Raw genomic sequence first — 24,571 nt, forward strand, 5'->3', positions numbered from 1 at the left:
GATATTCTAAATACTAAAATATTTAAACGTTCCAACTTCTAGCTTCCCATCAATTAATGTTATTCTTATTAATCAAAAATAAATAAACAAAGTACCGTAATGTAAATGACTACTAAGATCAATATGATCTATTACATTAATAAGAAATCAATAATAAAAAATATTACTTATTTAAAGTTAAATGATTATTATTATAAAAATATATACCAAATTCAAAAGTTTTAACTTTATGATATCATTTAATTATTAACTTAAATATTATATTTAAAATTCCATAATAAATCTTGAAAAATGCTTTTACACACTATATATAACCTCACAGATAAATTTTTATACAATCCAAAAATTTTATTTTGACATCTGAAAAGGCATTCTGTATTAGCATTTTATATTTATTTCTAAAAAAATAAATCAATACTAAAATAATAATTAAATAATAAAATTAGCTAACAATCAAATATTAATTCATTAAATAATTATATATAAAAATCATGTTTAAATAAAAAGGAAAAATCAATGACACGTGTACGGGTCAAAACTTAGTTAAAGTTAAAATTTATTTTATATTATAAATAATTATAAAATTTAATGTATATTAATTATTCTTAATGAGTGTTATGTGATCCCACAAAATAGACAAACAAATTATAATAACGTGAAAGGCATAAAAGTAGATCTTACATGTGATAGTGAGTTTTGTTGATAAAAATTATCTGTTAATTAATAAAACCAATTTTAGTTGTAACAATGTTTCCTTTTGTCAATAAATATGCATTTGAAAGCTTCTGAATTGTGATAGTAGCTTCCAACTAGGTTTATTTATTAAAATAAATAAAGTTTAATTTACAGATGTAGAAAAACGTAGAAATGAAGAGAAGACCAAAGAAGGTTCACCTAGTTTAATTTACAAGTGACTAACCATAGCTTTCCACTTTATTTTAATTTAAAGTGGCACACTTAATTCTAAATAAGAAAATCATATCTAGGGAGAAATGTGTTTCCTCTTTATTATTAGATTGAAGTAATTATTTTTACTAAAGATTTTACTTTATTTTAAAAAGATATATGCATTTTTAATTAGATGTCTTTACATTATTATTATTTTAAAATTTAATTATATGTATTTATATATATATATATATATATATATATATATATATATATATATATTACATTGTTATATGTTTATAAAATATATAAGCGATTCTAATATTTCTTTATATTTTAATTAATTTTTTAATAATCAAATTTAGAATTTTGAAAAATATAAATTTTAATTCTTTAAAATTTCAATTAATTTTTCATAAACAGGTGTGTAATAAATAATAAAACACATACTAACATTTAAATGTAACTATATTTAAATTTATTTTACTTTATATTCAATATGTATTCTACTTCTATTCAATATGTATTATAAATAAGTATTATAAATAAGTATACGACTATTTATATGAAAAATTAATTAATATTTTAAAAAGTAAATTTAAATCATTAAAAAAATTAATGAAACATAAATAAATATTAAAATTTTTTGTAAAAAACTTGTAATATTGCATTAAAATTTAGAACTTAATTACTATAAATAATATCAGTTACAATACTAATGTTATAAATAAGTACATCTAAATATATCTATCTATAATATATTTTTTATAAAGTAAAATAAGAGTTATCATTAAAAAATGATTTTTTAGAGTGGGAGTGTTTTAATAAGAAAATTTTCATTTATAACTATTAAATATGAATTAATGAAGAGAAAAAAGAATCATTGTAGTACTGTTTTCATATTGGAATAATTATAATTATTAAGTATATATATTTATTAATGAAGAGGAGAAAAATAAGTTTAATGTTCGGGAGACATTCCTTAATATTTGTTAATGAGATTTTAAAATATAATTAAATACACTTGTCAGCTTATTAGGAAACTAAATAAAATAAATAAAAGATATAAACATTGTACGGACCAGCCAACCTTAACAAGTAAACACAATTAAATTTTAAAAATAGACTGCCTTAGGTAGGAAAAAAAAGCTGGTGATACAGAAACTATTTATTAGACCATGCTCATGGTTAAAAAAACTAAACAACTCGTAATCATTGTTCAAAATCAAAGACTATAAATTGAAAAATACAGAAAATACATATAAATTCAATTAAAATGTAATTAAAAGTAACGTAGTCATGAACACTCCACCATATCCATGCAGCCTCAGCCCTCCTCTGCTCACAAAAAAATTAAAAGAATACAGAAAATACATATAAATTCAATATGCAGCAAAGGAAAGATAATATTTCACCTATATAATACCAGGTCAAATGCAAATTAAATTCCATATTCCATACTATACCACCACAGAAAATGTATGTATTTGTAAAACGGTTACACTAGATCACCATGACAAAGTGCAAAGGTGTCAAGTGTGTGGATAGGTGGCCATACTAGTGTATTACCAATAACTGCAGCCTATATATCAAATCATGATCCCACACATCCAAGCCTAGTTCACGCCAAATTATAAAACAAACTAGTTCACGCCAAATTATAAAACAAACAAGTATGCAATGTCCTACAAACCAGCTCCAATCAATCAGCCTACATTGCAGCTATAAATTTGCAAATCAAATAACTCAGGACTAATTACAAACATCACATACCTACTTCAAGTTTTCAATCTTTTCGGATAAATCTCTGATCATAACTTCATTATCCATGTTTACCGTTTTCACACCCGTTTCTAGCTCTGAAATATGGTCCTTCATTCGCTCCAACTTCGGTTCTCTTTCCATTCTACAAATTTTCAGCTTTTTGAAGGTTTTATCCATTCTCTCCCTTTCCATATCCAACATTTCTTTATCTGAAAAAATAAATAAATAAATAAATGCAAATAAATAAAAAATTTCAATTCTTTTTTTTTAATAAAAATAAATAAAATTACCTGACAACACTGACAGCCCTTCCTCATTTCCTTGCATCAAAGCTTCTAAGTTTTTGGAATGCTTACACTGAAATTTTTCCATCTCCTCTCTAATGTCTTTAGAGAGCAAATTCATGACCCGGCGATCGTATAGATAGTTTTCTTCAAGAGCATCCATATGATTAGTATGCTCTTTCTGCTGGGTTTTAAATTTGTCATAATCCATACCTATCAATGATAATTGACAATTTTAGTAACCTCAATTCTTAAATGGTATGATTATATGCTTGACACATGTTACCCAAAAAATTTATAACAGTAACCTAGTACAGAACTAATTAGTTTCTGCTACCTATATGAATTGAACGTTATCTGGTGAGCGTGAGAAGGGGGCGAAGAAAATGCCCCGTTATATCCGCACCATGCACACTAGTTGTCTAAAAAGGTTCCACAGAACAATCTCCATCCCTAGGCACCAGTACCAGTACCACTTACACTTGATACTCATCATAATCATAATGTTGTAATGAAGAGAGGACATGGAAATGCAATCACGGACGCATCACAAATAATAAATATATTCTTTTTTCATAATTTTTAGAACCAAACCAAAGTCAACAATATTAGCCGTTTGTAAGATGATGGAGATTGATGCACTTTGGAGATAAAATTCTGATGGAATTGACTCATAAAATATGATAGATTAGGGGACTCATAAAATATGATAGATTAGGGAATTAATGGCAGCAACTACGAAATTGAAATTGGAAGAAGATTGAAGGATAAACAGCGATTAATGGCAGCAGCTACAACAATAATTAGGATTCACAAAATGGGTCGTCCTGATCGGAAATCACAAAATCAGAAATCTAAGGTTATGAAAATCAGGAATTTAGGTTACAAATCGGGAGAAAGGAACCAGAACGAAAATTACGAACAAACCTGTCTTGGCTGTAGTCGTGGCGGTCGGAATCGTCCGCCAATCGTCCGCCAATTAGAGAAGGAGGAAGGGAGGAGTTAGGAGAGAAAAATGATGTTGTGATGATAAATTAGGGAAGAAGAAGAGAATTAACATGATCAGAGGTCATGCGCCCTCTGTGAGTGGAGAATGGGGACTGGTTGTTAACGGGGAAGAAGAGAATTAACATGATCAGAGGTCATGCGCCCTCTGTGAGTGGAGAATGGGGAGTATTTTTGTCTGGGGCATAAGGGTGTAAATATAGTAAAATAGGAGTCAAATTTCAATTCACATGATAAAAAAACAAAAAACAGTAATGAATGAAGGCTAAATATGCACAATTTTATTCCCTAAGAGACTATTTCCGAAATTTCAATCCTTACCCGATATCATTATGCCAATCATTACAAGAGAAAACATCTATGAAAAAATGTTACTCATATAGTCTTCTGCGACTTTCTGTGTTTGATGTGCTTTACACTGTGATGTTCCCTTTCTAACAACGTTCAAGGATGATATTATGCATTTTAATAAAAGACTCAAAGTTCATCAGATTAATCTCAAAATGACAAACAGGCTAATTAAATTGAAATCAACGTCACTCTAATTATGTCCTAATTATGTCCTAATTATGTCCTAGGCCATGGCATGGATCCCAATAGCGCCAAACAATTATTTACAAACCAAGATTTAAAAGGAGACAGACAGGAATCTAATTTTCTTTTTTGTATAACTGAAATATTCAATTTAAATAAATATAGTGCAAAGGAGATTAATTTGATAGATAAATTTTAATAAAATAATAATCATTTTTATGTTTTTTTTAATATATACATTATTGAATTAAAATCATTGTCGTACCAAAATACATGTATTTTTTTAACCTATGTATCTACTATAGATACATATATTAAATAGAAAACAAAATTAGATTAACGAATTTTCACACAGAAATACCTATATATCCTTATTATACTAAAACAGTTTATATAATGGGTATCAAACTAATAAAGATTTATAGAAGCTAAATCTTCTTATCTATATTTTGGTCAAATTTTTGAAATTCAACCAATCCCGTTTTCTTACTTATTTTTTTCTTGTGAAATTGCGAAGCTTTATGGGCATGCTCCATACATGAAGCTTTTTTTTCCTATTCATTCTCGAAAGATGAAAGACTAAATTGGTTCAAAGTTTTGAAATTAACTAATTCCAAAATTCACTGAAATTTAAGGGACCAAAAACATATTTAACCCTACTAAAAATACTTTACTATAGGAACCTGTGATGCTAATGGTGACAACTAGTGAGGAAGAGTTTGGACGTGAAAACTGGTTTCTTGATACTGGATGTCTCGGATTGGCGGGTTGAAGTTCTTAGCCTAGCCTGTGCTTTTTGAGTTGGACTGGCGGGCCTGTCTGTCATGCTCGGTCCATTTTGTCATCCTTAACGAAAATATATAACATTATTATTATTTTTTTTCAATTTGAGAACAGGCTGCGGGTTGACATGCCTTTACGTACGGGTTGGCCCGATAGGTTCATGAACCGAACGAAGTGGCTTGTGACAAGCTGACTAGTTAAAAACTCTGATCTAATCCATTATTTTCTATACGAATTGATCCGTTGGTTTGACCCATTTTATTATCTCTAATTTTAACGATAGACTTAAGTTGTACATATTTTTTATAATCTATAATTGTCTTTTTAATCTCCATTAACGATTGAGAAATTAATTGATTTTTGTTACATGTATTTTTTTTATCAGTTCTTCAAAGTGGCTCACAGATATTGAAAGATTGATCTGGTTAATGACTAGCATTTTAATACAAGATATTTTTCATAAAATATTGAAAATTCTATCAGTGAATGTTGTTTTTATTTGTACATATTTGTTACCAAGTGTATTTCATACTACATCTTGCATAGCACTGTCTAAATTCAGAGCTTAACCTTTAATAACTTAGAGATGACTCATTCAACTTACGATGTACTGAAAACTTCATATGATATCCTACGTTGAATGAGTAGTTGAATTTGGTAAATTGGACAATAAGAGTATTACATATTTTTACACCTTTTATAACTTCATTAAATTTCAAAAGTTCACTATTGATCATTTAGAAATTGTGTATCTAATGGCAAATCTTAAACATTTGATAATTGTTTTTCTTAACCCTTCACGAGACATGATTTCACTTCCCAACTGCAAGTGATTAATGTATCGAACATAATCTCACTTTCTAGTTGCAATATGAGAACTTTGAATTTAAACCACTTTCACAAAGATATGGTTTATGTGCACACATATGTTTAGAACTTTTTCCTGCCGTACTAGTGTTACTTTTGTGGACACAGGTACATCCTCTGTGCCTCTCTGTAGTTTTGTCAGTCCCGAAAACTAAAACAAATATAAGAATGATATAAAGTAAATAGTATTTTATTATTTGAGAAAAAAATATTGGACCTAACATAAATAGTCAGGATTAAACCATTAGCAAATGTGACCTTTTACGCTACATTTAAATTGTATAAGATTTATTCTTGTCACTTATTATAAACAAATCCTCCCTAAGCGAATATGCTCTCTCTTTAATTTCATATGAATGTTATGTTTTACATGATTTTCTTTTGTGTGTTAAAATAACTTTTTGATTTCTAATTTTGTTACAATAAATGCTAAACTCTTTTTAATTTGTAATTTCTGATGAGATGTATTTCAAACTATCATAGTTGTTGTTTGAGAGAGCTAGAAGTTACTATCCTGTACACTTCAATTTCTTGTATGTCAAAGCAGATAGCCGAAAAATCACATAAATCATTACGTGTTCTAATTATCACGCTTGTGAATTGTAAAATAAATACTAACCATATTACATAGTATAAAATGATTTATGTATAGTTCGTTTTCTCTTTCCCATTTGCTTTGACATAAATCATTTAGAGTTAGTGTAACTGTGTTTATGATAATTTATCATCAGGATAACAATGTTAGAAGTTTTCCAGACATGGGTATGGACTAGGGACGGATATTCTTTGAAAGAAGACTCATTTCTTAATTGTCCAACATCCATTACGATATTCAAGAATAGCAGAACTCTCTGTTTCTGTTTGTTGATTATCATCTAAGTGTAGCATATAAGATCAATGATATTCATTTATTGATCATCGTACAGATGATAAGTGAAAAGTAGGATATTTTCTGTAATAAATAAATAAATAAAGAATAATTTTAAATAAAATAGATAATTAAAATATTGGTTATCATATGAATGAAAAATAATAAATATTTCTAGAATTTTAAAAAATTAAAAATATTTTAAGCATTCTTTTGTGTTTTTTAATTGTTAAAATATGATATATTTTATAGTGATTTTTAACAATCAAAACATGTATATTCTATGATGGTTTTTAACTCTAAAAATATGATAAAATATCATAAAATAAAAAAAACATGTATATTCTATGATGGTTTTTAACTATAAAAATTTCATAAAATAAAAGTCAATTTTATAGCGATTTTACTACAATTTTTTTTCTTTTCTAACAACAATATTGACAATTAATTTTTTTTTATCACAAACTGTTTTTCATATGTGTAATTCTGACAATTTTATAAATCGTCAAAAATTTTATTTGTTACGATTTTGAACTACTAAAACTTGTAATTTTAACTTTCATATCAAAGATTCACTTTCTTTCTAGTGATCTATGATTTACCCCGCGAATACAAATATTTAACATGCAATAAAAGGTTTATAGAGACAAAACATTCAATTTTTTATTTAAAAGTTAATAAATAAATAACATATCACTTCACATTTTAATATATGATATATACAATAGTTAGATTTTTCTTAATATATTTGTTTCTCTAACTTCATTAAAATCAAAATACATTCTTTATATTTCTTTACTATAAAAAGAGTCTAGCCCATTCTTTTCTTTCTTACTAGATTTGGCAATCTTAAGTTACTTATAACTAAGTTACATTATAAAGAAAATGTCTCATTAACAATCAATTTTAATGATTAAAATTATTAATTACTATAATAATAAATTTAGATACCAATTTATAAAATAAAAAATTATTGTTTACTAAAATAATCATTATTATAAATAAAAAATAATAATTGATCTAAAACACTGTGGGATAGGCATATCAAAGATGAATGAAATCTTTTATTCTAACACACCAACTTTACATACTCACTATCTTGCCGAAGGACGTAAGAATTTGTATGCCATTAGTTAGTAACATGTATAAATCCTAAAAATCATGGAAGTATAGCATACTGAGAAACATTTACTTCTTTGATCAGTATGACTAAAATATATAAACCCATAGGTTATTCAAATAAATATGTATCACATCCACAGTGAATAAAAAATAATTCTCAGTTTCATTTCAGATCAGTGTTTGTGTGTGTCATACGTGTGAGAAATAGAGAGAGGGGAGTGTGAAGCACTTACCTGTGACGGTGGAAAAGGGAGTGCGTGATTGTGGAATGCACTGGGTTTTGAACCCTAACAACAGAGGCGCACAATGGTGTTTTTCTCTCGCGTAGCTTCTAAAAGGTGAAGGTTAGTGTGTCGTGTTTTTGGACAGTAGCTTGAACCTTTAGTTTCAAGCACGTGGCATACAAGATAGTTGGGCCAAAGAAGTGGGTCGGGTTTAACAGTGGTATCGAGAGCAAGGTTCGATTCTGGGAAGAGAAGCTGCAGGCATGGCTGCTAGTAATAGTAATGGGTTTCTTTTCAAACTTACCTATTCTTGATGGAAAGAATTATGATCATTGGGTCATAAGAATGGAGGCCATTCTTGGTTATCAAGAATTGTGGGAGGTTGTCACGGAGGGTGCTAAGGAGAAGGACGAAGCCGCAAATAAGAAGAAAGATTGCAAGGCTCGATGTCTCTTGCATCAATGCGTAGATCCAGTGAATTTTGAAAAGATTGTCAAGACTAAGACAGCAAAAGAATGTTGGGAAATCTTGCAGAGGGCTCACGGTGGTGTTAAAAAAATCAAGAAAGTAAGGCTGCAATGTATAAGAAGGCAATTTGAGCTGGCTGGGATGGAAGATTCAGAAAAGGTAGCAGACTATTTTAATAGACTGCAATTATTAGTGAATCAGATTAAAAGTTGTGGGGAGGCTATCACAGATATTAGTGTGGTGGAAAAGGTTCTACGCACTCTGAGTGATAAATTTGATAACATGGTTACAACCATTGAAGAGTGTGGCAGAGATTTGAAGACTCTGTCAATAAAGGAGCTGCATGCCACATAAAAAGCACATGAGATGAAGCGTTCAGTAAGGAGTTCAGAGAAAAAGGGTGAAGAACAGGCTTTAAAAGCCCAGATCAACAAGTAATAGAGGTGGTGGCAGATTTGGTAGAGGTGCTCATTCCTCAGTCCAAGAATCAGGTTCTGGTGAGCAATCATAACAGAAAGTGCAGGGTGGACGTGGATCTTGAAATAATAGAGGAAGAGGAGGAAGAAAGAATGTTGACATGAAGAAAATTCAGTGTTATAATTGTGAAAATGGGGCCATTATGTAGCAGATTATTGGCATGGAAGAGGGAAGCAGAAAAAGGTCTTAGATGATGTTGAAGCGCATGTGGCTCAAGATGATTCAGAAGCTCCACCATTTAATTATTGGAGCTTTCTTCCTTCCTTCATGGACAATAAAGAAAAGAAACAATGCAAACTTAATAAATCTTAGAAATTTTGTATGATTGAATCCTAAATGTTTTTATATGTATTGTATTAAGTATTGTGTCCAAAATTTCATAATCAAGCCATATAATTAGAGGTGTCAATTTGGTGCAGTCCACAAGGTTTGACCCTGGTCCACGTGGGCTAAGATCGAGAAAGCCCACAGAACAAAAAAGCTCTGCTTTAAAGAAGTCCACACACATGGTCAAAAACTCCACAAAAGCCCTATGGGTTAGGGCCAACCCATGGACTTTATTCTTCTACACAAAAAATATATTACTTTTTTAAAATATATTATTAAACTTTTTGTCCTCAACTTTGGGTCGACACATCTAGGATGTCAGCTCGGGTCGTCTCGGACGTCGATACAGCCTAGACAGGTTAGACGAGCCCGACAACCTAGACAAGTCAGACGGACTCGACGACTCGGAAGGGACGAACGAGCCGTCAATCCGGACAAAACGGACATGCTCGACGATCCGAACGGGTAGACTCAATGATTTAGACGGGCTCGACGATAGGACAGACCCGACAACCGAACAGATCCAACGACTAAACAGACCCGACAACCAGAACAGTCTGAGTGAGCCAAACAGTCCTGACGGGTCCAATAACCCAGACGTGCCTGACTATATTGGTCAATCTCGTACTATGTAGATCCCATTCTTTGGAACAAAGGAAAATTCCGATGATCATAATAATCATCAAATTTTGGAATCGCAGGTTGCACAAGTATGTATCGAAAAAATGTGTTATTGAATTCAAAATATAGGTTGGTTTTGAGGCCATAACAATAGTAACACACCTACAAAACCCAAGTGGGACATCACATTATAATCTGACAGAAATAAAAGTAACACTTGAACAAAGCCCATGTTGATAAAGTGAACTATTTATACGTGAAAAGTGTGATGAAATTAGAAGACACCAGTTTGTTTTTCTTTGGGGAGATCATTGTTTTATGCCTATAAGAATATTTCTATGATAATGGAAGAAATCTATATATTAACTTTTACGGGTGAAGGGTGTTATATTAATTTGGATTTTGACCATTTTTTGTTATATTAATTTAGTTTCATAGAGTTGTCTATATTGGCGTCTCTTTTGACAGTGAAAATAAATTTGATTGTATTGCTATATAGTCTTGATTTAGTTTTATAAGTCGTGTTATTAGGCAATTTCTTACACCGTGGCCTATTAGCATAGACATTTTGATGGCCGACGGATCTTCGGCACTAATTTTGAAGAGTCAAAATAATATATTAGAAAATTGATATATTTTATCATTATAATTAATATAAAAAAATTGAATATATAATTTAATATATAGTTATAAAAGAAATCACACACTAAAAAAATCTTAAATAATGACAATTTAATGACTAAAAATAAGTAGTCATTATACTGATCACTAATTTAGAAACTAAAAACTATTGGTAACTAAAACAATTTTTATTATGAATAAAAAGTTATAATTAATCTCTAAATTTGTAACTAAGTAATTTCTATTATGAATTGGTCTCTAAATTTGTCACTAACATTAGCTACTAAGATTTTGACCATCAAAGAAATTGTTCTTTAAATATTTTTTTGTCACTAAAATTAATTATTATTTACACACACATAATTGATTGTTTTTTGTTTTTTCAAATTATAGAGTCTATCAATAATTAAATCAAATCTAAAATTTTTAACTATTTAACTTTCAATGTTGATAATCATATGATATGCAAGAAATTTATCTCATATTTTACTTTGCAATCTTGTTGTAATAATTATTATAGAAAAAACAAATTTCTATTATGTATTTTCTAATTATCAAAGATTGATATAATTTCAAATATGATCGATAAATTTTACAAATTTAAATGATTGAGAGCATTTACAATAAAATAGTAAAATTGAACTTTTCAACTAGTTCTTTTTTTAATATTATATTAGAAACTTAATAACCAAATTTTTAATTAATAGCAAGTATATAAAAAAGTCATAATAAATGTTATCATCTTTGTTCATGTTTTTAAATTTTATAATTGTTTGAATTTTATCTTTAACTTTTCTTGTTCATATCCTATTTTAAAATAATAAAAATATATTATAAAATTTTCATGAAGAGTGGAAAAATTTGGGGAAGGGGGGCCGAGGCCCCTATAGACCTATTAAGGTCCGCTGCTAATTTTGATAACAAATTCATTTTTTCCTTTTCATTTTAGCCATAAAATGCCCATCTTCTTTCGTTATTATAAAAAATCTATATGTTTCACTGTTTATTATATGAACATAATCCTTTAAAGATTTTTTTTTTCTTTTGGTTAGATAGATGGGTGGAAAAAATTGAAAATTTGCATCTTTTTGGTAACTTTTTTTGAAGGTTTGAGCGAGAGATCTAAACTATATATATTTCTCCTCTACGGTGAATGAAACTAGAGTAAATGAAACTCAAGTGACAAGAGGATGTTCAAGTATTAAGTCGTAGCAATGATGTATGGGGTTTTAGAATAGGTAGATCATGAAATTATGTGTAATGTTTTTACTTTAGTATGGGGTTTTAGAATAGGTAGATCATGAAATTATATTATATTATATTATATTATATTATATTATATTATATTATATTATATTATATTATATGTATATATTGATTTCAATCCATTTCACATAGAAATTAACATCAATTTAAAATTTCAAGATAATGACTTTTATGATTCTATTTTCTTGTTTAATTTTGTTCATTTTTATTTAATATGAAATTTAAACTCACATTTAAATTATTATTATATATAAATAAAAGTATATTCTAATTAAATCTGTTCAAAATTGATGTTGCCAGCTTATTTAATTTTAATTTCTCACAACAATTGTCGTACTAGCTAGTTTCTTAATTAGGTTTATATACATAATAAATTACACGTACGATAATTGAGTTAATACAATGAAGTATTTCTAAGGAATTAGGTCATTTGACAATGTACAGGATTTCTTTAATAATATATAAGATTATTTAATCATTTCTAATAATATAATTAAATAATTTTTACGCAAATATTATAATAGTCTCTAAATAAATTATATTTGATAGTTATTATCAAATATTAAATATAATAGTGAGTTTTTGTACCTCGTAGGATTAAAAACTTAGATTCCTGATTGAAATGAAAGAATATTACAATGTTGAGAGCAAATTTGTTATTGTGGGCACACCTAATACTCTTTCCACACTTTAACCTCATCTCCGAACAAGAAAAAAAAAATGGAACTAATGACCGTGAGTTAGCCCATGAAGAATCACAAAAAGGGCCATTTGAAGGAGAAAAAGATATAAAGGAAACACCAAAAACATTCAGAAAGCTATGACATGAAGTATTTAACACTTTGGAAGATCAGCCGGTGGGGGAAGCAGCTTCTGATTTGGAAGTTTTCCATCCAACACTATCCATGCCATCTTTAGACCCCAGCTCGTGTGCACTTCAAGATGGCAATGCATGAACCATACCCCTGCAATGCACGCATTATTAAAAATAAAAACATCTTAGTATTCTTATATTATGTTGGAGTATTCATTTTATGTCTGTGTTACATCCAGTAACTTTTTGTATAGTTTTGTGTGAATCACACATTAAGGAAGGGAATAACACCACTTACCTGGATTATCTGCTAAGAATCTGATGGCAACCCATCCACCGGAAGGGACACCAACTGTGTTTCTCTCAACGGGATCAACAAGATTGAAGTTTTTTGGGTCCTTATTTGGGTCAAAGTTCCCAAAACCTTGACCAACAACAAAGAAGTTAAAGCCATGCAAATGGAGAGGGTGACTCTCAGCACCGAGAATGCTGGTGTCCTGCATCACGAGCTCTACACTGGTGTTGAAGGGAAGAACCACCACCTTTGTTCCATTGCTCACCATGGTGTTGTTTGGTGGGGTGCCTGTATAGTTGAATGGAAACAGTGGTTTGGTTGGAAAGTCAGGGGTGTAAACCCCATTGGATTGCCCAAAGAAGTGTGCTTGAAGAAGAGCAGTGGTTGGGAGTGTGAAAGACACATTATTCACTGATGCTGCAAATTTTGTTGCATTGGTGGGTCCTTGACAAGTTTGGTTCTTCTGGCAGGGAGTGGTGCCAAGGCCAACTGTGAAGAAAAACTGCTTATCTACTTTCTGGGGAACATTTGCAGGAAACTGAGGGCTTGCCAAGCTACGGAGTTTGTTGGAGAATTTTGTGGCAAAAGAAGTGTCGTTGAGTGCAGGGAGAATAGGTTTGAAGAGTGAAAGGTTCTTGAGTGAATTTGTGGAGTGAAGAGAGTGAGGTGGAACTTCATATTCAAGGATCCCAGCAACAGTTGAGTTGTCAAAAGTGCCCTGGCCAGTGGCATATGGTCTGGCACTCATGAAGAATGTGGCATTGGGGTATTTGGATTTGGTTTTGAGAAGAACATTGGTGGTTTGTCCAGGAGCAATGAGAATGGTGTCAGTGTCAAATGGCTTAACATAGATTGCATCTACGTCAACTACTGTGAGAGTGTGATTTGCAATGCTGAAGAAGAGTTCGTCATTGAGTGCAGCATTGATCAACCGGAGAAGGTATGTCTTCCCTGCCTTCACCTTTAGCTTCAACGTATCTGAAAAAGACCAATATTTTCATTCAGAATATTCACCTCTCAAGAAGGGATATGGTAAAGTAGTACTGTTGATAATCTTGAAATTTTACCACTATTAAGTACTCATACCTTTTGAAGAACAGTTATAGAGTGGCCCTGGAAGTCCATTAATGGTGTAGGCATCAGACACATTTGGTCCTCCACCTGTTTGCAATGCTTGTGTTATGACTGCTTCTGGATCTGCATTCCACCATTCTCCTGAAAATGTTTGTTACATGTCAATGTTAGCTTCATTCTTAAGTACATGCAGGTATTATAGGAACATTATGGTGATGTCACAATCACATGTGCATTATTACCAAAGATAATGGGAACTTCCTTGTAAGGTTTGGTAAAAGGATATGGAACTCCATGCTTAGGTAGAATGATGAGAGGACCATACACAGTTGATCTTAGCCATGAAATGTGAGCATGCCAAAAGAGAGTGCCTCTCTGACCAACAATGGTGAAATTATAGACATAGCTTTGGCCTGTTTGAATGGGGCATTGAGTCACGTAGGCAGGTCCATCAGCCCACCCTGATCTAAGTTGTCGAATGCCATGCCTATTTGGAATGTAATCAAGTTCAACTTATAAACCATTTAATGTAATACGTTCAATCTCTTCTTAACTAAGTTTTCCAAAGCAAAATGATTTTACCAATGGATGGAGATGTTGTTCTGAACATGGTTAACCACTTTGATAAGAAGACGATCACCCTCCCTAGCAACTATGCGGGGCCCAGGAAACAGACCATTCACTGTGACCATGCTCTTTGTGTGGCACAGTCTCGAAACATTCTGGTACTTTATCTACATAAAAAATAAGTAATTATGAGATACAAACCACACATAACGGGAAAAGTATGCCAAAAAGAATGTTAACTTCAAATGACTTTTGCTTTTGAAAACGTAAGGTAGCTTAAGGCCTTTCGAATGTACATCAAAATGGTAGTGTCTGGTAATGCCCCCTTCTGCATGCTGAGGGATTATGATCAATGAGAAGAGAAACAACATTGCTGGTAATGCAAATGATTGTAGAGAAGGAGCACCCATGTTTCTTTGTTCTCGAGAGTGCAAAACAGAAAATGTAAACTTTACACACTGTTTTTTGTGTATATGAACTGTGGATGATGTAGAACTCATTGGTAGGTCATTTATAGAATGATAGCTTGTGGTTGTTGCAATTTGTAAAGTCTTCATAAGATCTTCAAGTGTGCTGTTTTTCATTTTTTTAATGAGATCAGTTGTTAGAACAACTCTAGAGTGGTGTCCAAGACAATCTATTTCACTTGTCCATTTGAATTCTTGTAGAAGACAAACCATTGACACCGATCTTTCAGAACTCATTGAGAACATAGTGTATTAAAAGTGACATATTCAAGTCAAGTATGTTCAAGTAAAAAGGAACTGGTTTGTATACTTTTTATCATGATAGAAAAAGTAAAAAGGTGAAATCAGCAAAATCATAGCACATGAAGGAAAAGTATATTGTAAACTTTTTAGTTCATCATGCAATTCTTAACTTCAGTTTCCTAGTCGTTTTTTGAATTAAGGCTATGTTTATCCGTATATATCCCTTATCTGACATCTCCAAATCAATTTGAAAGGACTCTTTTTACCACAGTTTTAAACCAGTTTGAAACCTCAAAAGCCACCGACATTAGAGCTTCATTATCCGCAGAAAAAGCTTGAGAAGTTTTGGTGAGATGTAACTCCCACAACCAATGTTCTTGGAGCCAAAGTAACTGATAAGAAGATCCTATCAAGTAGTCACTGTATCCTCGTTGTTTACCACATTCTTTGACAGATAACATGCATGCCACAGCAAGGAAACCACAATGAACTTAGCTCCCTTTCAAGAAAGCATGTTAAGTCGTAATCTTAGAAAAACAAGATACAACTATTTTTTTCATTTCTACACACTTCAACCCCTACACACACACCTATCACTTTAAGAAGATAAAAAATACAAAATTCAACCACCCTCAGTGTCCCCACTATAACTGTGTCCTCTATTTTCTCCAAAATGGTAGGTGTAAGGTAAGGTGCACCGGTTTAGATGTAGAAATAACATGGTTGAAATGATATATAATTAACCAAATTGAACATTTACGTTGCCTTAACTGCTATCTTTATCACGCAACCTATCTTCTTGTGTTCGAAGCATACGTACACAATACATTGTTCAAATCAAATGGTTCTGTTTGCATGATTCATTAAATTAAGCCTTTCTTGTTCATCAAATTTACGTTTTAGTATATATTTCTGCATGATGAGTTTAGTTGAAGATACGAGATTGTTGTGTCAGTGGATGAATGGCTTTTCAGTTTTTAGATTTTACCAAGGAAAGTATAATTGATAATGTACGGCACCGCATTCTCCTTCATTAATATGCAGAGTTCTGATGTTCATCTCCACACTACATAAAATAGAGCTTTTAGTATTATCATTAGAAGTGAATTTTAAACTAAGAAATTTTTTCCATAATCTAATCAAGGTTTGTTAGCATTAATCGATATATTTATACTGTTTTAGCATAAATTACATGGTTGGAAACCATGAAGGCTTCGTAGTAAAAGAGTTAAAGTCGAACAGGGAATATAAACATGACTTGGTTGCCTCCTAATGAAGTAACTAAAAGGTGACGGAATCTAGCTTTAACCTAAGATTAGTCAGAGATACTTTTCGTTAATGAAGAAAAAATTAGCTCTGGTGAAGGTGAGGAAGCATAAGTAAAATTAAAGGAACATTTTTCAATAAAATATCAGAACACATATATATTGAGCTATGACATTTTAAAGATTTAGGAATATGCACTTTATGAATGGATCAAGCTAAGAATAAAAATGCAGAATGTCTTATATATTCCATGTTAAGATGAATAAGTGCATTGTGCTTCGAAGATTAAAAATGGGGATGTTGATGAAGATCATTGGAGGACAATTTATTTTCTGTTGTGTACTTCTGCATGTTCTTGTTGCTGGTGGTGAGAGTCTAGAAGCACCAGAACTTAAGGTAACCAAAAATGTCTTTTTCTTTTTGTTTTTAACAATATTATAACTTTTGTTGTTTACTAGGATATATATATATATATATATATATATATATATATATATATATATATATATATGCTCATATCTTGAAAACATTAATTCTTACAAAATTAAAGTAATAGGTTTATTATTTGATCATAGTTAAACTCCTTTACAATTTTCTTACTTTGTTCCATTCTATATTATAATTTTGAATTCTCTTTCTTTAAATAGAGAGTTTTTTTTTTTCAAGAGCTATTGCCATCCCCGTTAAAGGCATACGTATAACTCTTTTTAAATAGTATTAATTCAATTTTTATTTTTTATTTAATTTTAAAATCTTTAGATACAAAATCAAATTTAAAGTATCATTTTTTCTTTAGATCAATTTACTATTTCATAATATTAATTAACATGAATTTTACGCTTTACATTTTAACAAACTATAAAAGAATGATATATTTTACTTCAGATGATTTATTTCAAATATTAAAATATTATTTAATTAATTTATTATAATTAGATGTAATTTAAACCTTCATTTTTAAGCATGTTAACTAAATGTGATTATAAAATCACTGCAATATAACTTCATCGGTTAGTTGTTTTTCATTTACGACTAAAATTTATCGTACTTAATTTTATATAGTAACAAGATTTGACATGTCACCAACTAAGGTACAATTCCTTTCACTTTCTTACATTTCATTTTTCTCTTATACTTAAATTACAAAAACGACATAAATTATTATTTTATTGAGTAATATTTTATTTATATTAATTATTATTATTTTAATATAATATTTTACTTTAAAAAGTAGTTGTTTAGGTAAAGATGATCAAATCTACATATTTTCCTAAAAGTAAGAAATTTGAGACATTTGGTTAGAAAAATCCTATATCATTTTTCTGTCATTTTTACAAAAGAATACATCATACAAAAGTCTTTTCTTTTCTAACTTTTCATTCCTAGCAGGTTTAAAAGAATTTAACAGGTTTAGAAAACATTAAGAAAGTTCTTTGAACAGTTGTTTGGTTTGCAACTGTTTGGTGAATCTTGGCATATAGAAACAATGTCAATTTTAGAGAGAAAACATCAAATAATAGTTTAATGATTGATTATGCTATTTCGAATCATGCTTATAGGTATATAAAAATATGAAGAATTCTTCTATTTATTTCTGTAAGCATACTTTTAAAGCATAACCATTGTATATAACTCTAACTTTTGTCTTTATGTATATGGATTCAGGTACTTCTTTCGTTTTTCATAAATAAATCTTTTTCTTTGCTTATAAGAAAAACTATCAAATCTACTTTGTATAACTGAATTAAGTCAAAACATAATTCCAAAAGAGAGTGATGACATGTGTCCTAATTCTTGTTTATACATGACATGGACAAAATTGTTATACTAGTGTAATTTTGCACTAAAATTGCTAAAATGTGCAAAATTATAAAATTTTATGTGTATGAGTAAGTTGAACTTGTATTACATGACTTTATTGTTGAAAAAATGTGTTATGCAAACATGACTTTAGATAGTATTTAACGAGTGTATTTTGATTTGAATTAAAATGTTCTATAAGTAACACAATTTTAATATATTTTGATTTGAACCGTAGTTTTGCAAATTTAACAATTTTAGTTCAATAAAAAAAAGAATTAAGATTAATCAAAGTTATATTTGACTTATACAACTTGTTCATTCATATAAAAATCGTGTTGACATGATTTCACTTTGTATAGTCTAAAGTTGTATTTTCATAACACAACTTCTTTTTAGGTTATGTTGCGGAAACACAACATACCTATATGTGTAAAACTTTAAAATTTTCTCAACTCCCCATAATTTTAATGCAAAATTACACTAGTATGGTAAATTTTCCTTCAACATATGTATTTTTCTCTTTAGGTATTATCATGTACATATTATGTTGTTTCTACTTCCATTATTTTCATTTTCTAACTGATTAATTAAACGTGTGTATGCACAATGCAGAAAAATTGCACCTATGTGATCACTATAGAAACCACGTGCACATGGGGAGCTGAAACCTCAAACCTTGTGAGTCTAAGGTTTGGTGACACAAACTCCAATGGCATATTGGTGAGGCACCTAAACTCCAAGCACTTAAGGAAAGTTGACCCTTTGTATCCTGTGGTTCTTGATGACATCCCAAGGAAACCATTCCAAGCATGTATGGTGGACCAATTTGAGGTCACAGCACCATGTGTTGAGTCCCCCATTTGTTACTTGTACCTCAAGCTCATAGGAAACGATGATTGGAGACCAGGTTTTGCTCATATTCAGGTTCTTGAAGGCTCTCATCTCAACTCTAATTACTTCTATTTCAGAAGATTTGTGCCTAGACATGTCTGGCATGGCTCTGATGTGTGTGACAGTGAGGTTACACCCTTTGGACTCAAGAAGAAGACCAAGGTCTATGTCAACACTCCATGAGTTTAGTCATGTAATTTCATTTTCGATCTTTCTTTTGACTAAGTGAAAAAAGAAAAATCGGTTCTTATTTATGTATAAACTAACTCAATAGTGTCTTTAAAGTAAAGTGTAAATGTATAGCAATATTGTAAAATGTACCTTACCTTACTGGTAAATAACGTAATAAATTAGATAATGTAAAGGAAATGTTTTTTGTTTTTTATTTTTTTTTTCACTAAATGAATTTTAGTTTAATGTGTTGAATTCTTAAAGTTATTTGAAAATCAAATTCATTTGTTGTCTGGGTTTCCTTAATGTTTCTTGTGTGCTCAATTTTTGGAAGTCTATTGAATATGTTATTCAGATGTTATTAATTAGTTTATAGAAAAATATTAAGAATTCAAAATTAACAAACTTTTTTAATCTATTTACTAATTAGTTAACATCTTGAAATTTGTAAAGTCCATATTTAAGTATTAGAGGTCAGAAAAGGAGTTCTTTGTGACGGAATAATTTAAATAAAATGTTTGAGTTAGACCAACAAAATTAAAACAAATTGTTTCTAACACAACAAGCAATTGTTTCATTAAAATCCAATTTTAGTGACTAAATGTTATTAGTCACCATAGTGATCAATTTAGATACCAATTTACAAAATAAAAAACTATTTATTACTAAAATAGTTATTATTATGAATAAAAATTATAATTAGTCGCTAAATTGGTCACTAATTAGCTAGATGCTCATTTAAAAATCAATTCTTCTAGTAGAAAAAACCTTAGTAGCTAATGTTTAGTGACCAATTTTCTTTAATAGTTAAAATCTTGGTAGTTAAATTTTAGAAAACAATGTAGAGATCAATTATAATTTTTTATTCATAATAGTAACTATTTAGTAACTAATAACTTTTATTTTGTAAATTGGTATTTAAATTGGTTATTATAATGACTAATAACTTTTGATCACTAAAATTGATTGTTATTGAAATATTTTCTTATAGTGTAATTAGACGTAAAATCAAGCTTAACTTTACCGACCACAACTTATAAGTCCAAAATTGTTATATCAAATAGCTAAGCATAATAACTCTACTTTATATGTTGTAATTTAAGGGAAAAATAGAAATATTTTAACCCAACTATTATAAAAAGTTTTTTACCAACTTTTCACCGCTTTTCTAATTCTTTGACTGCCTTTATTTTCAATCCTATAATTGATATTATTGATTTTGTTTTTTTTTTTCTCGTAGTGTGTAAAATGATCCTTAAATATTTCGAATTGTGGTTTTTTTTTTTCAATTCCAAGTTGTTAAAAGAGACAGACGAAAATATAATCCAGATTGGACTATGTTAAAATGGGTCATAACAACCCAAATTTGTGCTGCCCCTTCTTCCTGCACCTCAATGTTTCCTTCCTGCACTCCCTCAAATTTTTCTATTTCAATTTTACCCTTATAAATTTATGAGAAGTTAATCTTGTCACTTTCTTTGTTGAACCGCGTCACTCATAAACTTCCCTTTCTTATCCTTATTCCTGTGGGAGTGAGTGTGTGTGGCGTTTGAAGATTTTAAGTAGGTTACGGATTACGTAATTTAAAATCTGTTACCTGATTAAAATATTTTAAATTAAATATTCTGAAACATTTTATAAGTTTGTATTTTAAATTGAACCTTCGAAATATATTTTGGTATCTAGTAAGATAATCTGGATTGAACATTCCAAAACACAAACATATTTTTCAAAATGTACAATATGAAATGTGATTCCGAATCTGAAAGCATATTCCAAATTATATGATAATACATTTTAGATTATATGATCCGCAACCTACTCACAACCGGAAGAAGATGAAGTAAGGGAGATTTGGGAGCAGCTATTCATGGAAGAAAGTAACAACTTAAATTTAAACATTCATATATGGTGTGGGTCATAGTCCAAATTGTTTAAAACCTTTTGCATATTAAATTTAAACATTCATTTTTACATTCTTATTATTATTTACCGGTGAAAATACATGTGTTGGCATGGTTGTATATTTGTATTTTTTTAATTTTTATAGAGATTTGCGTTAAAATTAATAATATTTATTTTTAAAATAGTTAATTTTAAAATAATTGTTAAATGTAAAATTAGAAAAATAAAAAATATATTTAAAAGATGTTTTTAAAATAATGATTAAAAAACAAAAAAAAAATAAAATAATGGTTAAAAATAAGTTATTTATAAAATAATAATTAAAAGTAAAATTGAAAAAAAATTATGTGAATACAAAACAGAAAATCCTCTTTCTTTTATATATATATATATATATATATATATATATATATATATATATATATATATAAATAAAAGATTTCCATTTTTCTTTCCACTTTTGTCGTTCCACTTTTGTCATATATTTTTATTATTCATTTTTATTAAATAATTCTTCCATTGATTTTTTTCACTTTTTATTCTTGATAATTGTGACTTATAAAATTCAGGGTTAAATATTGTTTTGATATTTAACTTTTAGTGAAAATTAAAATTGGTTCATGTTTGAAATTTTGACTCAATTTAATTTATCAACTTCAGAAGTATATGGAATTAGTCCTTTTAGCAAAAAATTGTTAAGTTTATTTTACATTTTAAACGTATTTCTTAATTAACATTAAGACAGAAATGTGTCAAACGGTGTAAATAACTCAAATATTGTCATAAAACACGTTTAAAATATTGGAAAAACTTAATAAAATTTAGTTAAATTAACTGAATTTATACTTTTATAAAATTGAAAGATTATATTGAACAAAATTTCAAAACAAAATTAATCTTGATCTTTATCGAAAGTTAGAAAAACAAAAACATATTCTAAAATTAACCGTACATATCCTCATTTTTTTCTACAACACAATTATTACATGGCATTACAGAGAATTATTTTAGAAACTGGTGTGGGAGTAATTTATGAGACAGATTTTACATCATTTATTTAATTATATGTTAAAAGTATTTCTAAATAATATTTTAAGTATATATATATATATAGTCTATAATACGTTATTTGATTAGGTATTTTTAAAATAAATTATATTTGGAAAAGATGTTGGATGGTAGTTTCAAAACAAAATTGAGTAGGCTTATTTTTGTTGATTTTATTTAATTTGGTCCCTATTTTCGTTTTATATTCAATTAGGTTCTCATTTTTTGTCAAATTGTGGTCAATTTGATCATTTTCACTAACGGTGTTTAAATAGTTAACGTTTTTGAACAGTACATGTCACATGTCATCTCCTGGTTTTTTTAATTTTTTTTATTTTTTTTTTAAATTTTTTTAATTTCAAAAAAATGGTCTACGTGTCAAATTACAGTTGTGCCACATGTTAATGCTAGTACCACATGTTAGTTTGTGGTAGTATTATTTTTTTTTTCAAATTAATCCCAAAATTCGTTATTTTTGTTCAATTTAGTCCCAATTTTTGTTAAAATAAATCAATTTTGTCCCTTTCAAATTGACACTAAATTTAATATCTTTTATACAAATTATATTAATATTTTTTCTAAAATTGACCTTTGAATTTATTATTTTTTAAATTCAATTATAAATTATTAAATTAATTATAAATTGAATAAATTCTTATATTTAATTGCTAAATAGAATATAATTATTTAAAATATTATAAGAATATAATTTTTTTTCTAATATTTATATTCTAAAATATTTTTAAAATTGATATATAAAAATATTTTATAAAAATAAACTAATATTTATAAAATTAACATTTACATATAAAATATTTTAGATTTTAATATCTAAAATGCAATAAAAATGTTAAATATTTTAAATTTAAATGTGAATTTTACAAATGTTAATATATATTTTAATAATATTTAAATAATTATATTCTATTTAACAATTGAATCTAAGAATTATATTCAATTAATAATTAAATATTATAATTTATAATTAAATTTAAAAAATATCTAATAATAATGTCAATTTTAAAAATTTAATGGTTTCATTTTAACAAAATTTGGGACTAAATTAAATAAAATAACGAATATAGGGACTGAATTGAACAAAAATATCGAATATCGAGACTAAATTAAACAAAAATAAATAATACAACTACAAACTGATACGTGGTACTAGTATTGACACGTGGCACAATTGTGACTTGACACGTGGACACTTGTTTTGAAATTAAAAAAAATTAAAAAAAATTAAAAAAGATAAAAAAAAAATCAAAAAAATTAGGAGCTGACACGTGGCATGTACTGTTAAAAAATGTTAACTATTTAAACACCTTTAGTGAAAAGACCAAATTAACAACAATTTGACGGAAATGATGATTTAATTGAATATAAAACAAAAATAGGGACCAAATTGAATAAAATCAACAAAAATAGGAACTGAATGTATATTTAAGCCAATTGAATAATATAAATATGTATGTTTTCGTTGAGATTTTCTAATGTAAATGTTCATACTTCATTACATATTATTAGCATTAGGTAAATATATTTTAAATTTTATGAACATCCTCATTTGTTTATTAATATTTACTATAATATAAAATTAATACCTATTAAATGTTATAGCTATTTACTTATTATGAGTTATTTACCATACTAACAATTGAAGAAAGTCGACAATTTCCCTTTTCTGTGTGGTAGAAATTATTAGTGGTAGTGTTCAATATTTATTTACTTGCAATGTGAATTTCAACTTTTAGTATATATTTTTTTAGTGAAAATTTGTTATTGAATTAGTGGAGATGACTACATATTGAAAGCGAATTTTGGTTTGTGAGAATTTTTTTTTATAGAAAACAACTTAAAAAAATCACATATTTTGTAACAAATTAATCAAAGTACCATATTTTGTTGG

The 24,571-nt window shown here is 28.6% G+C and overlaps 3 protein-coding genes across 4 annotated transcripts; 1 reads left to right on the top strand and 2 right to left on the bottom strand.

Annotated features, from left to right (window-relative positions):
• Positions 1–2,024: 2,024 nt before the first annotated feature.
• LOC114186276 lies at positions 2,025–4,357 on the bottom strand. Of its 2 annotated transcripts, none has more exons than XR_003605002.1 (4): positions 3,864–4,168; positions 2,943–3,149; positions 2,662–2,861; positions 2,025–2,226 (listed from the first exon to the last, which is right to left on the bottom strand). XR_003605002.1 is itself a non-coding variant. In XM_028074334.1 (4 exons), exons 1-3 carry the CDS (start codon positions 4,297–4,299, stop codon positions 2,662–2,664), a joined length of 444 nt encoding a protein of 147 aa, XP_027930135.1. In that variant the 5' UTR covers positions 4,300–4,357; the 3' UTR covers positions 2,025–2,226. The 2 variants fall into 2 exon arrangements, 1 of the variants encoding a protein (XP_027930135.1); XM_028074334.1 differs by lacking the exon at positions 3,864–4,168 and adding an exon at positions 4,263–4,357.
• Positions 4,358–12,729: 8,372 nt separating this feature from the next.
• Positions 12,730–15,363, bottom strand: LOC114184005 (laccase-17-like). The gene is made up of 6 exons (XM_028071231.1): positions 15,166–15,363; positions 14,885–15,036; positions 14,545–14,789; positions 14,315–14,443; positions 13,232–14,206; positions 12,730–13,084 (listed from the first exon to the last, which is right to left on the bottom strand). The coding sequence occupies exons 1-6, from the start codon at positions 15,277–15,279 to the stop codon at positions 12,954–12,956; spliced, it is 1,746 nt and encodes a 581-aa protein (XP_027927032.1). The 5' UTR covers positions 15,280–15,363; the 3' UTR covers positions 12,730–12,953.
• A 1,763-nt stretch (positions 15,364–17,126) lies between these two features.
• On the top strand, positions 17,127–19,924 carry LOC114185912 (embryo-specific protein ATS3A-like). The gene is made up of 2 exons (XM_028073863.1): positions 17,127–17,241; positions 19,261–19,924. Exons 1-2 carry the CDS (start codon positions 17,137–17,139, stop codon positions 19,720–19,722), a joined length of 567 nt encoding a protein of 188 aa, XP_027929664.1. The 5' UTR covers positions 17,127–17,136; the 3' UTR covers positions 19,723–19,924.
• Positions 19,925–24,571: the final 4,647 nt, after the last annotated feature.

The sequence above is a fragment of the Vigna unguiculata genome, chromosome 5 (genome assembly GCF_004118075.2).
Source record: "Vigna unguiculata cultivar IT97K-499-35 chromosome 5, ASM411807v1, whole genome shotgun sequence".
Taxonomy (NCBI): Eukaryota; Viridiplantae; Streptophyta; class Magnoliopsida; order Fabales; family Fabaceae; genus Vigna; species Vigna unguiculata.

Bases quoted from the DNA above. Each gene is read 5' to 3' on its own strand.
- LOC114186276 (XM_028074334.1), bottom strand. From the start codon at position 4,299: ATGTTTTCTCTTGTAATGATTGGCATAATGATATCGG. The intron at 3,150-4,262 runs GTAAGGATTGAA...TATCATTGATAG, and splicing joins GATTGGCATAATGATATCGG to GTATGGATTATGACAAATTT. The intron at 2,862-2,942 runs GTAATTTTATTT...TTATTTTTTCAG, and splicing joins AGGGCTGTCAGTGTTGTCAG to ATAAAGAAATGTTGGATATG.
- LOC114184005 (XM_028071231.1), bottom strand. From the start codon at position 15,279: ATGGGTGCTCCTTCTCTACAATCATTTGCATTACCAGCAATGTTGTTT. The intron at 14,444-14,544 runs GTAATAATGCAC...AAACATTTTCAG, and splicing joins GGAAGTTCCCATTATCTTTG to GAGAATGGTGGAATGCAGAT. The intron at 14,207-14,314 runs GTATGAGTACTT...GGTCTTTTTCAG, and splicing joins CTATAACTGTTCTTCAAAAG to ATACGTTGAAGCTAAAGGTG.
- LOC114185912 (XM_028073863.1), top strand. From the start codon at position 17,137: ATGGGGATGTTGATGAAGATCATTGGAGGACAATTTATTTTCTGTTGT. The intron at 17,242-19,260 runs GTAACCAAAAAT...TGCACAATGCAG, and splicing joins TAGAAGCACCAGAACTTAAG to AAAAATTGCACCTATGTGAT.